The following is a 14,425-nucleotide window of genomic DNA, read 5'->3' as shown; positions in this document are numbered from 1 at the left end:
TGCTTCATTCAAGAAGTCTTTTTCTGATTGGTTCATTCCCAGAATGTGGGAACTGCTGATAAGGCCAGTAGTTATTAACTGTCTCTGGGGGCTTTGTAAAGGTGGTGGTCTAGCTTTTCCCAGGGCCCTGGGTAATTTGATATGACTGAGTGGCTTTCTGGGCCATTTCAGAGAGCAGGAGTCAGATATACATCCAGACTGGATGAGGAAGGCCATTTCCACTCCCTGTCAGGATATTCATGAACCAGACTGTGACCCCATGACTCAAGGCACTTCAGCAGCTCATGGCCACCCCTCTGGAGCAAACTCTGAAGTTAGTCTGTCTGTCAAAGGGAATGTGGAAGCACAGATCCAGAGCAGGAACATGACCTGATGGAATGAAAACGTGTTCTTCATTAGTTCTTGGTTTGGGGTTGGGTAGTGGCTTCACACTGGCAACTCAGCATTGACTCCCCATTCCCAGTCACTGTGAAGGTTCAACCACAATTAGGTTAGGACTGGAGTCACATACAGACAAAACTGGGTAAGACTGGTCACATTCCCTTTCCCGCAGAACAATCATAAAATAGTGAGTCGTAACTTTCAAATTCCAGTCCAACAAGGTAATTATTTTAAACTCTCAGAGGCCTACAGCCCTTCAGCCCAACTTGCCTGTACCGCCCAATTGTCACAATTATCCCAGTCCAATGTGCCATATCCCTCCTTCTCCATCCCAACCAAGCACATGTCGAAATGTTTCTTTTCTTTTACCAGTTGACCAGTGATCAGGTATATTCAAATGTGGGATTTGAACTAACGAAAGTCCAGTTTGGTAATCTTCACATACCATCGGCTCCATAGTATTACCCCCAACATTCTTCCCTGGCAGAATTATACGAGAGCTGTGCAAGAAAGTGTAGGATATATCCTACACAAGAAACTGCTTACCAGGCAAGTTCACAGCATCAAAAACCCTCAGCTCTCAGCATAAGTGAGTATTAATCTGTCAGACTGGAGTAATAACAATGTACTGGCTCGCCCTGAGATCACATTCGCTGATGTCTCTTGAGTAAAGGAGATCTTTCCTCTTTCCCACTCTGGGCCAGTACGGGACTCCAAAGCCACACAGTGTGGTTATCTATGAACAATTCATCAAAGTGACTCTGTAACCCAGTTCCAGCAACCCTAGGAGACTCTCAAACCCATCTTCTCAGGATAACTAGGGTTGGGAAATCCTAAGAATGGATAATAGGAGTGACATGGGCCAAATACCTGATCCAGAAAGGTGCAATGCCAACATGCCTAAGCAGCTTTGTCAAGATCAGCCACTTTCATTGTCTGTAACACCCTTTTCTCCACAAACCAAATACTCAAGAGGAGAATGTCCAAGCTCCTGGCATTCTGCAATGAAGCGAGACTTACAGAATAAAGCTCATCAGGAATTCATCCTCCTGACTACGCAGAGTAACTTCCACAATCCTCACCTTTCCTGCAGGTCATGCAGACTCTGCTCTGCTTTCTGCAGTCCCTCCAGATCTTTCATCATTTTCTTCATGTGTTCTTTGGAGTAACGATTCTGGATGTAGGCAAACCAGCAGCCACCAACACCAATCACTATGGAAACCACCAACATGAAATCCTTGAGGTGGTTGTGACGAGTCACTGAAAATTCAAGGGGCAAGATATCAGAGTGGTTACAGCACAGGGAAATGATATCAGAGTGGTTACAGCACAGAGAAATGATATCAGAGTGGTTACAGCACAGGGGAATGATATCAGAGTGGTTACAGCACAGAGAAATGATATCAGAGTGGTTACAGCACAGGGGAATGATATCAGAGTGGTTACAGCACAGGGGAATGATATCAGAGTGGTTACAGCACAGGGGAATGATATCAGAGTGGTTACAGCACAGAGAAATGATATCAGAGTGGTTACAACACAGGGGATTGATATCACAGTGGTTACAGCACAGGGAAATGATATCAGAGTGGTTAAAGCACAGGGGCAAGATATCAGAGTGGTTACAGCACAGGGGAATGATATCAGAGTGGTTACAGCACAGAGAAATGATATCACAGTGGTTACAGCACAGGGGCAAGATATCAGAGTGGTTACAACACAGAGGCAAGATATCACATTGGTACAGCACTGGGGCAAGATATCATAGTGGTTACAGCACAGGGGAATGATATCACAGTGGTTACAGCACAGGCTAATGATATCACAGTGGTTACAGCACAGGGGCAAGATATCAGAGTGGTTACAGCACAGAGGAATGATATCAGAGTGGTTACAACACAGGGGATTGATATCAGAGTGGTTACAGCACAGGGAAATGATATCACAGTGGTTACAGCACAGAGAAATGATATCAGAGTGGTTACAACACAGGGGAATGATATCACAGTGGTTACAGCACAGGGAAATGATATCATAGTGGTTACAGCACAGAGAAATGATATCAGAGTGGTTACAGCACAGGGAAATGATATCACAGTGGTTACAGCACAGAGAAATGATATCAGAGTGGTTACAACACAGGGGAATGATATCACAGTGGTTACAGCACAGGGAAATGATATCACAGTGGTTACAGCACAGGGAAATGATATCATAGTGGTTACAGCACAGAGAAATGATATCAGAGTGGTTACAGCACAGGGAAATGATATCACAGTGGTTACAGCACAGAGAAATGATATCAGAGTGGTTACAACACAGGGGAATGATATCACAGTGGTTACAGCACAGGGAAATGATATCACAGTGGTTACAGCACAGAGAAATGATATCAGAGTGGTTACAACACAGGGAAATGATATCACAATGGTTACAGCACAGGGGAATGATATCAGAGTGGTTACAGCACAGGGGAATGATATCAGAGTGGTTACAGCACAGGGGAATGATATCAGAGTGGTTACAGCACAGAGAAATGATATCAGAGTGGTTACAACACAGGGGATTGATATCACAGTGGTTACAGCACAGGGAAATGATATCAGAGTGGTTTCAGCACAGGGGCAAGATATCAGAGTGGTTACAACACAGAGGCAAGATATCACATTGGTACAGCACTGGGGCAAGATATCATAGTGGTTACAGCACAGGGGAATGATATCAGAGTGGTTACAGCACAGGCTAATGATATCAGAGTGGTTACAGCACAGGGGCAAGATATCACAGTGGTTACAGCACAGAGGAATGATATCAGAGTGGTTACAACACAGGGGAATGATATCACAGTGGTTACAGCACAGGGAAATGATATCAGAGTGGTTGCAGCACAGGGGCAAGATATCAGAGTGGTTACAACACAGGGGAATGATATCAGAGTGGTTACAGCACAGGGGAATGATATCAGAGTGGTTACAACACAGGGGAATGATATCACAGTGGTTACAGCACAGGGGAATGATATCAGAGTGGTTGCAGCACAGGGGCAAGATATCAGAGTGGTTACAACACAGGGGCAAGATATCACAGTGGTTACAGCACAGGGGAATGATATCAGAGTGGTTACAACACAGGGAAATGATATCAGAGTGGTTACAGCACAGGGGAATGATATCAGAGTGGTTACAGCACAGGGGAATGATATCAGACTGGTTACAGCACAGGGGCAAGATATCACAGTGGTCTGTCATCCCCAGGAATGCTGCACATTCCCCCTCTTTCAATAATAATCCACTCCATCTTATACTCTAATAGATCCTGTCTCCCCCACCCCCTCCGACAGTACATTCCAGACCCTAACCCCTCGAGCGAACCTCCCTCCTCCCACACCCTTAGACAGTACATTCCAGACTCTAACCATTTCGTGCATGAACATCTTGTGTTCATATCTGCATTGCTTGTTTTATCAATCCCATAATAAATCCGTTCCCTGGATAGGAACAGCTTCTGCTCATCTCCTCTGCCCAGACATCTCAGGATTTTGAAAATCTCGATCAAATCTCTGAAAAACCATCACAACTTCTCCAATCTATGTAACTAAGGTCCTTGGCCCTGGACTCATTCCAGTGAGTCTTTTCACCACTCTCGAATAGCCTTCCTGTCCTTCCCTCGATATAGTGCCCAGAACAGGTCATGAATCCAGATGGGTGTAGTAATGCAGGCAGTTATAAAGGAGGAAGAGCAGGAAGAGAAGCACTGTGATCTCTGATAGTCACCATCAGCATCAGCCATGGTTAGGCACAGCACTGCCAAAAGAAAAGCTCCCTCTACACTGTCCCCATCAAACACTCCCAGGACAGGGACAGCACCGGGTTACAGACAGAGTAAAGCTCTTTCTACACTATCCCCATCAAACACTCCCAGGACAGGGACAGCACGGGGTTAGATACAGAGTAAAGCTCCCTCTACACTGTCCCCATCAAACACTCCCAGGACAGGGACAGCACCGGGTTACAGACAGAGTAAAGCTCTTTCTACACTATCCCCATCAAACACTCCCAGGACAGGGACAGCACGGGGTTAGATACAGAGTAAAGCTCCCTCTACACTGTCCCCATCAAACACTCCCAGGACAGGGACAGCACCGGGTTACAGACAGAGTAAAGCTCTTTCTACACTATCCCCATCAAACACTCCCAGGACAGGGATAGCACGGGGTTAGATACAGGACTGTGGATAGGGGATAGGGGCTTTAGAATCCTGGCTGAGCTGGGTGGATGGGTGAGCAGGGTCTGTTTTTATTAAAGTGATACCCTCGGGTTTGTGCTGTCCCCACCTCAGCGTTATTGAATAACTTCTCGTAATGAAACACCGATAGAGCTAACGTTGTGCTCCACAGTGTGGGAATGAAGCTGGGGACTTCACACTGATAGTGTTCCGGAGGCCAGGTAATGATGGAGAAGTGTGTAAGTAACTTCATCTCACCTGCTCACTGCCTGATTTCTGCAGGATAGCACACCCCCATCAATGGAAATATTAAACAGCTGACTGAAACTCAGATTATCACTTCCTATTTTCGAAGCTGCACTGAGATTAGGCATTGTATTTTTAGCCCACGGACTGTTATTTGTCAGAGGTGACATCTGTCCTTTGATTAGACCTTTCTGACTTGGTTCAAGGATTTAGGGAAATGTTTAAACAGCCTTCCTCTCCTGAAGGTGGAATTAGACTGGCTTGGCTCTCGCTCACAATGGCCCAGTTATTGGCAGCGGCCCAACCCTCTCTTCTCTCGCTCTCTAACCTTACTGTGTTCACCATTCCAGAATGATTACCATTCAATCCTAAACTATCAATAATCTGTACAATTTGCTCTAATGCCTCCCTGTATCCTCACCATGTTGAAATCAAGACCCACTACATCACCTCCACTATTTACTACTCTCCTGGGATTTCAGACTGTGCAACTCCTTCAGTAGCATCTCCCCTTCCTACAATAACCACTTTCATTTATATGGCACCTTCCACACAGTAACCAAGCTGAGATGCTTCACATGAGTGTGGCAGAGGTCAGTCCCGGTGCCACAACTATGTACAATTAATATTAATGATTTCACAAAGAGACCAACAATAATACATCTCAGTTTGCTGACATTACAAATTTCAGTTTGAATATAAGAGTTATGGAGAAATCAGAGACTTTAAAGTGATAAAGACAAGTTAACTGAGAAGGCAACAAGGTGACAGATAGTAGTTAGAAAGGCCAAAGGCACGCTTGCCCTCATTGGAAGGGGCATTGAGTGTAAGGATGACAAGTTATGCTGCAGCGTTACAGAACTTTAGTTAGGTCACACTTGGAATATTGTGTGCAGTTCTGGTCAGCATACTACCAGAAGGTTGTGGATGCTTTGGAGAGGGTACAGAAAAGGTTTACCAGGATGTTGCCTGGTATGGGGGATTTTAGTTATGAAGAAAGGTTGGATAGACTGGGTTTGTTTTCACTGAAACACAGGAGGTTGATGATAGAAGTTTATAAGATTGTAAATGACATGGATAGAGTGGAAAATATGAGACTTTTGCCAGGGTGGAGGGGTCAGTTACTAGGGGATACAAGTTCAAGGTGAGGGGAGGGAATGGGGGCGGAGTTTAAGAGATGTGCGAAGTAAGTTTTCCACATAAAGGTGGTGAGTGCCTGGAACATGTTGCCAGAGGAGGTGCTGGAAGCAGACACAACAGCAGCATTCAATGGACAAATACATGAATAGGAAGGGAATAGAGGGATATGGATCCTGTAAGTGAAGGCAGTTTTAGTATGAACAAAGAACAAAGAAAATTGCAGCACAGGTACAAGGCCTTTGGCCCACCAACCCGCACTAATGCAGATCCGCAATCTAAATCTGTCACCAATTTTCTAAGATCTGTAACCCTCTGCTCCCTGCCCATTCGTGTATCTGTCTAGATACATCTTAAATGATGCTATTGTTCCTGACCCTACCACCTCCGCTGGCAAACTATGGAAGGGCAAAATGTGGCAGCACAGGCTTGGAGGGCCGAAGGGGCTGTTCTTGTGCTGCATTGTTCTTTGTTCTAAGCTCAGAATGTGAGAGGTTATTCACTTGGGTTGTAAGAATAGAAAAGTGAATATGTTTTCAAGATGTGGATGTGCTCACACACAGAATACAAACAATTAGTATTAACAGAAAGCAATTGGGAAGGCAAGTAGCAAGCTGGCTTTCATTACAATGGGATTAAAGTATAGACTGGGACATTGGCTCAGTGGTTAGCACTGCTGCCTCACAGCGCCAGGGACCCAGGTTCGATTCCCGCCTCAGGCGACTGTCTGTGTGGAGTTTGCACATTCTCCCCGTGTCTGCGTGGGTTTCCTCCGGGTGCTCCAGTTTCCTCCCACAGTCCAAAGATGTGCAGGTCAGGTGAATTAGCCATGGGAAATTGCCCATAGTGATAGGTGCATTAGTCAGGGTTGAATGTAGGGGAATGGGTCTGGGTGGGTTAATCTTTGGAGGGTTGTGTGGACTTGCTGGGCCGAAGGGCCTATTTCCACACTGTAGGGAATCTAATCTAAAAGATGATGTTTGGCTATAACTGTACAGCTCTTTGGTGAAACCACATAATGGAGAAAGACCACGGAAAACTACAGCACAGAATGATTTTAGAGTCATCACACATAAATTTTAACAAGCTAGTAAATATTTAATAAATGGAAATCACGCTTGGCAAATCTACTGGGATTTTGCAAATTTTCAGTAGAGCTGACATGGGTGCACCAGCGGATTTAGTTTATTTGGACTTGCAGACGGCTCTTGACATGTCAGGGATTAATGTGAAAAATTAAGGGGCATGGGGTTGAGGTGGAGAGAAAATTGTTGGCAGACAGAAAACAAAGAGCAGACAGTGAAGATAGGCTCCTTGGATGCTGCCTGACCTGCTGCGTTTTTCCAGCAACACATTTTCAGCTCTGATCTCCAGCATCTGCAGTCCTCACTTTCTCCCAGTGATGATAGGGCCACTGCTAGGACCCCAGCTATTCACAACATATGTTAATGATTTAGATGGTGGACAGATTTTGGAGAGTCAGAAAGGGAGTAATGTGCCTTAGAATCCCATCCTCTGACCTACTCCTGTAGCCACTGTGTTTATATCGCCAAAGCTGCATGGCAGGGCGAGTTATGAGGAGCACGTAGAGATGCTTCAGTGTGATTTGGATAAGTTCAGTGAGTGGGGAAAATGTATGTCAATTGCTGCAAAATGTGGATAAATGTGGCAAAGTGGTTATCCACTTTGGGCGCAAATACAGGAGGGAGAGTATTAAACTGAATGGCCATAAACAGAGAGGGGATTGTGCAATGAGACCTGGGTGTTCTTGTACACCAGTTCCTGAAGGAAAGCACGCAGGTGCAGCCAGCAGTGAAAAAGGCAAATAGTATAGAGTCAGAGTCATAGAGACGTACAGCATGGAAACAGACTCTTCGGTCCAACCGGTCCATGCCAATCAGATATCCCAACCCAATCTAGTCCCACCTGCCAGCACCCGGCCCATATCCCTCCAAACCCTTCCTATTCAGATACCCATCCAAATGCCTCTTAAATATTGTAACAGCCTCCATCACTTCCTCTGGCAGCTCATTCCATACACGTACCACCCTCTGTGTGAAAAAGTTGCCCCTCAGGTCCTTCTCTCACCCTAAACCTATGCCCTCTAGTTCTGGACTCCCTTACCCCCAGGGAAACGACTTTGTCTATTTATCTTAACCATGCCCCTCATGATTTTGTAAACCTCTAAAAGGTCACCCTTATGTGCTGGCCTTCATAACAAGAGGATTTGAGTACAGGAGCAGAGATGTCTTACTGTAACTGTGGAGCGCCTTCTTGAGACCACAGTTACAGTACTGTCTGCAGTAATGGATTCCTTATCTGAGAAGTCCAGCAACAGGTTTACCAGACTGATTCCTGGAATGGCAGCATTAACATACAAACAGGGTTTGAGTCCGTGAGGATTATATTCTCTAGAATTCACAAGATGAGGGGGTTCTCATAGAAACCCATACAATTCTAACCGGACTACTGGCAATGCTAAACTACCCATAGTGTCCATGGTCGTGGAGATTAGATGGATTAGCCATTGGAAATGCAGGGTTACACAGGTAGGATAGGGGAGGGTGGTTGTGAGTGGGATGCTCTTTGGAAGGTCTATGTTGGGTTGAACGACCTGCTTCGGACTGTGGGGATGGTTCTATGATCCTATGCAAGAACCATGTTCCGAATGACTGTGGAGTCCAGAACCAGGCATCACAGTTGAAAGCTACATGATAAACCATTGAGGACTGAAATGGGGAAAAATGTCTTCACCCAGAGAATGGTGAGCCTATAGAATTCAATACCAGAGGAAGCAGTCAAGGCCAAAGCATTGTATGATTTCATGAAGGAGTTGGATTATAGCCCTTGTGGCTAAAGGGATGAAAAGATGTGGAGGAGAAACAGGAACCGGCTATTGAGCTGGATGATCAGCCATGATCATAATGAATGGGGGAAGCAGGCTCAAAGGGCAGAATGGCCTACTCCTGCTCCTAGTTTCTATGTAAGTTCAATGGGTATCAGGAAGGCAATGGCCTTTATTTCAAGGGAATGGAGTATAAAAGCAGGAAGGTCTTGCTAAAACTAGAGCTGAAAATGTGTTGCTGGAAAAGCGCAGCAGGTCAGGCAGCATCCAGGGAACAGGAGAATCGACGTTTCGGGCATAAGCCCTTCTTCAGGAATCTTGCTAAAACTATACAAGGCACTAGGCAAAAGTGAGGACTGCAGATGCTGGAGATTACAGTCTAGATTAGAGTGGTGCTAGAAAAGCACAGCAGGTTAGGCAGCATCTGAGGGAGGTTCTTGATGAAGGGCTCCTGCCCAAAACATCGATTTTCCTGCTCCTCGGGTGCTGCCGGACCTGCTGTGCTTTTCCAGCACTACTCTAATCTAGACTCTGATTTCCAGCATCTGCAGTCCTCACTTTTGCCTATAAAAGCAGGAAGGTTTTGCTAAAACTATTTAAGGCACTAGTCAGCCCACTGCTGGAATACTGTGAACAGTTTTGGTTCCCTTATCTAAGGAAAGATATACTGGTACTGGAAGCAGTCCAGCGAAGGTCCACCAGGTTGATATTGGGTATGGCGTGACAGTCTCATGAGGAAAGGTTGAACAGGTTGAGCCTGTACGCATTGGAACATAGAAGGATGGGAGGTGACCTTACTGAAATGTATAAGATCCTGAAGAGACTTGGCAAAGTAGATGCAAAAAGGCTGTTTCCTCTTGTGGGAGTGTGCAGGACCAGAGGACATAATCTCAGAGTACGGGATCGAAAATTTAAGACAGAGATAGGAGGAATTTCTTCACTCAAAGGGTAGCGAATCTCCGCTTTAGTGAAACGGGCAGGACAGGCTGGGCCATTAAGTATATTCAAGGATGAGATAGAAGATTTTTAATCAGTAAGAGAATCAACAGCAATAGGAAAAGGGAAAAGCAGTTGAGGATTACCAGATGAGCCTGAATCTCAATGAACAGTGGGGCAGACTCGATGAGCTGAATGGCCTATTTCTGCTCCTGTGTATGGTGGTCTTACTGTGTGCAGTTTTGGTCTCCATTTTTAAGGAAGGATATACTAGTGTAGGAGGTGGCACTAGACTGGTCTCTGGAATGACAGGGCCCTCCTGTGAGGGAAGGCTCAGTTTAGCGGGCTCATACTTTTCAGAGATTAATATCTCACAAAAACATCCAAGATTCTGAAGGCACACTCTTAAGATAAGGACTTATCCATTTAAGACTGAAATGACAAGAAATATCCTCACTCGAAGACTCATGGATTTGGCTATGATTCTGGCGTCCTGGGAATCAAAGACATTTGGACAGCAGGCAGTAAGATCGAGCTGAAGCCCAAGACCAGGCAGTGTCCTGGCCCTTGAGTAGCAATCATGTGTGAGAGGTTTAACTGGCACATAGCAACAGGGAAGGAAACAAAAGAGATCACACAATAACTTACACAGGGGTGGTCCAAACAGCACAGTGTCCAAAGCCTTCAGCTGTAACTTCTGGCGATGACTGCGATCGTTCACTTTGAGCAAGGAGCATGCCAGGGTGAGGTTATTCACAGCCAACCTACCAACACAAGGACAATTCAAACCAGAGTCAAGGAGGCCAGCTGGGAATGCTAATTCCAACTGAAACACAATAAGATTTTATCTCTAACATAAAAACAGTTTTCACTCAATATTGTAACATCACCACTAACAAAACTAAGAAATGTTAAAACATACATTCATTCTCACAGTCCAATCATCATTGGCAAGACTGTATTTATTACCCATGACTGAACCATTAAGGAGGTTAAGAATCGGGGGGGAGGATGGAACCAGAACCAGGGCAAGGCTGCTGCAGCTTTCTGCACTAATCACAGAATTGTTACAGTGCAGAAGGAGACCATTCAGCCCATCATGTCTGCACCAGTTCTATTGCCCAGTGCCAACTTCCTGCCTTTTCTCCATATCACTGCACACCTTTTCAATCCAAATAACCATCCAATGCCCCTCTTGAATACCTCAATTGAATCTACCTCCACCACATTTTCGATGGTGCATCCAGAAACTAACTGCTCGCTGTGTGAAAACATTTCTCACATCACCTTTGCTTCTTTTGTATATCACAAAGTAGTTTTGTATACTTTATGTGTGGGATATGGGCCTTGCTCTGACAGCTGATGGTAGTGGGTCACCTTCTTCACCTATTGATACCAATTCGGATGCAATTCAATGTCTATTCCAGAGGATAAACCCTGTTTATTTGAGATAGGAGTCTCATACAGGCTGGGAACTGTGGATGTCAGTGAAATATTGACTATTCCCTTGGTTAACTGAGGTGGTGGTTGTGCAGCTGCCTTCATTAACTCCTGAAATCCATTTGGTGTAGGTGTGTCCACAATGGTGTTAGGAAGTTCCAAGATTTTAACTCAGCTATAATCAAGAAAGAGCAACATAGTTCCAGGTGAGGATGCCTTATGGTTGGAGGGGAACATGCACAGTGGGGTGATGTTCCCATCTATCTGCTCCAGTGATGGTGCGGATTGTGGGCTTGGACAGTAGTGTCAAAGGAGCCTTCATGATTTGCTGCAGTACATTTTCTAGACAGAACACACTTCTGCTACGGAGCATTGGTGGTGGAAGGGGTGAATGTTGAAAGTGGTAGACATTGTGCCAGTAACACCAGCTGCTTTGTCCTCGAATGTGCTGAGCCTCTTGAGTGTTTGTTGGAGCTACACCCATCCAGGGCAAGTGGGGAGTATTCCATCACACTCCTGACTTGTGCCTTGGCGATGGTGGGCAGATTTTGTGTAGTCAGAAGGGGCGTAATGTGCCTTAGAATTCCTGACCTTTGACCTACTCTTGTAGCCACTATGATTATGTGGTGAGTCCAGTTCAATTTCAGGGTAATAGTAACTCCCAGGATGTTTACAGTGGGGGATTCAGTGATGGTAATGGGTGATGGGTGCCCTGTCTGTTACTGGGGATGGATGGGCACAGCAGTTCAGGTCTAATGCTGCCTGAACTGCTATGCTCTTCCAGCACCACTAATCCAAAATCTGGTTTCCAGCATCTGCAGTCATTGTTTTTACCCTGTTACTGGAGATGGGCATTGCCTGGCATTTGTGTGTCACAAGTGTAACTTGCCACTGGTTCAGGAAAAACCTGGATATTGTACAGAAGTTGCTGCATGTGAACACACACTGCTTCAGTATCTGCGGAGCTGTGAATGATGCTGAACATTGTGCAATCAGCAAACTTCCCCACTTCAGACTTTATGATGGAGGGAAGGTCATTGATGAAGCAGCTGAACATGGTTGGCCCTAAGACCTGAGGATCACCTTGGTTATTCTCTTTCTAAGAGATATCAATGAGGAGGTAGGGCAATCTAAGTTTCAGAATCACTTTTACCAAATTTATATTTCCACTCAGTCATTTGCCAAGGTTTCGCCAGTTCTGTGATTTTGGCCCAGACTTGTGAATTAAACAGAGATACCTAAAGAGGCAGACACAGGGGCTGTCGCTATCAATCAGAACTGGCATTAAAGGCAGATCCAAGACATGGGAGATCAATGTAACCAATCACTGTACAGACCAATGCTCTACAAAAAAATTCCCATTGTACAGCATCTACACAGACTGTACCTCAGGCATGTTAACTTCAGAGCTCAGAGGGAAACACTAAAACACAAAATTCTTTTGAAGCCTTTCACAACCTTTTCATGAGGACTGAGACGAACCAGGCTCCTCCATCAAAAAAGTCAAATCAGAAATAAAAGCTTTGGAAGGTGGAGCGAGCAAATTGGATAATGAATAGGCTGAGATTGAGCAAGAAAATGATGGTGATTAATTACAGTGATAATTGTACAGTTGGAACTACTGAAAACCAGAGGCTAGTTGCAAGCATGCTTCAGAATCCCAGCTCTGAAGCTGCTTTAAGCAATATCTGAGTAGACATGTAACACCTACTTGTATTGAAAGACAAATTACTGCACAGAGCTCAGCAAATCTTACATTAATCAAATTGTCAATAAACATATAAAATACGACTACCTGTACGTCATGGCAAAAAAAAACCCAGAATCGTTGTTTCATCGATGATTCATCGATCGTTGTTTCATCGATGATTCATCGATCGTTGTTTCATCGATGGTAAAGGTACATTTAAGAGAAACACAAGAAATGTGGCTGTGTCCTTGGATCAAACTCTGAAATAAGGAAATAAAACCCAGAAGAGCAAGGATGCCCCCTCAGCTGCTCTTCTCTAAGATGGACAGCAAACCACAGAGTGATCCTCATCCTCCACCATCAGCCCAACGCCTCACTGTTCAAATGAAAGTAATAGCTCACATTGACACAGCCCACTTTCAGTAAAAATTCTCCTTAGAGGCAAAAATACACACAAAGTAAGAAGCAAAGAGTTAGTTTTGTTGATTGCAGACATGAGAGAGAGAAGGGGTTTCATGCTGTTCTCAGCGAGCAGATATCATTCTCACATACTGAGTATAGACAACATGGCACATGTAGACTACACAATATCCCTGAGCAATTCTGACAGACCAGAGCCCAATCACACTGTCTGTTTACTGACTGAGACTCTCTGACCAGGAGCTCACACACTTTCCAAGTCTGATTGTCAATGAACTGCGAGTGTTGTGTACTGAACTCTCACTGCTGCTTGCAGTGTAGTGCTGTGCAGACAATCACACTGCCTTTACCTCGGGCCACAGCAGTTTATGATTTACAGTTTCGAGATGCCATTGCTCTATGGCACTAATTACACATTCCAGATCCTGAGTGATTCGGGTGGGAAAAGGGAAGAGCCCAGCTGGTTTCCCCCAGCTAACTTCCCCTCCTCTCCTTTGACAGTCAGATTACTCGCAGTATTTGTTTCAACTCTTCGAGGCTGTTCTTTACATTCAACATGTACTTGAGTTAAGCAAGACAGTGCAACAACTGCACAACGATGGGCACGTCTGACAGCAAGACAGGTCTGAAATAAACGACACATGGTCGGTGACAGTAACACACAAATACTTTGTCCGTGCCAACAGCGAATACACAACCAGGCCTTGCAAAGCGGTCAGCATGACTGGAATGTAGGAAGTCTAAGATTTAGGCTGTCCTGTGAGAGGACAGAAGTGGAGCCACTTTAAGAATTCAGATGATCCGATGTAAAAGAACAGGACTGATACATTCAGAGTAAACTCCAAACCAAACTCCCAAATCTACTCTGTCATCCAGATCCAGCTGTTGGTTTCTCCAATCATCATATTCCAAAACAGGCAAAGGACAGAAATAAAACCATCAGAGACACTCTGCCTACAGCTAGAAGTAGCTAACAAATAAGGCCTACTGGAAAATAATAGGCAATCTTATCTACCAGTGTACTGAGGGCGCCGCACTGTCGGGAGGGTCAGTGCTGAGGGAGCGCCACACTGTCGGAGGGTCAGTGCCGAGGGAGCGCCGTACTG

General features: G+C 45.1%; 1 protein-coding gene across 3 annotated transcripts in view; it reads right to left on the bottom strand.

The window, feature by feature from the left end:
* stim1b (stromal interaction molecule 1b) overlaps positions 1–14,425 on the bottom strand; it is a 152,378-nt gene that overhangs the window by 48,296 nt on the left and 89,657 nt on the right. For all 3 annotated transcript variants that reach the window (XM_087988490.1, XM_087988491.1, XM_087988492.1), the window contains exons 5-6: positions 10,418–10,533; positions 1,464–1,641 (exon numbers count right to left, since the gene is read on the bottom strand). In XM_087988490.1, the coding sequence (XP_087844616.1) occupies positions 1,464–1,641; positions 10,418–10,533 (294 nt within the window). The remainder of the gene's footprint in view (positions 1–1,463; positions 1,642–10,417; positions 10,534–14,425) is intronic.

Source organism: Chiloscyllium plagiosum, unplaced genomic scaffold (genome assembly GCF_037043375.1).
Source record: "Chiloscyllium plagiosum isolate Xiang-an unplaced genomic scaffold, Cpla_swu_hap1 HiC_scaffold_6, whole genome shotgun sequence".
Taxonomy (NCBI): Eukaryota; Metazoa; Chordata; class Chondrichthyes; order Orectolobiformes; family Hemiscylliidae; genus Chiloscyllium; species Chiloscyllium plagiosum.
This window is presented reverse-complemented; position numbering and strand designations above follow the sequence as displayed.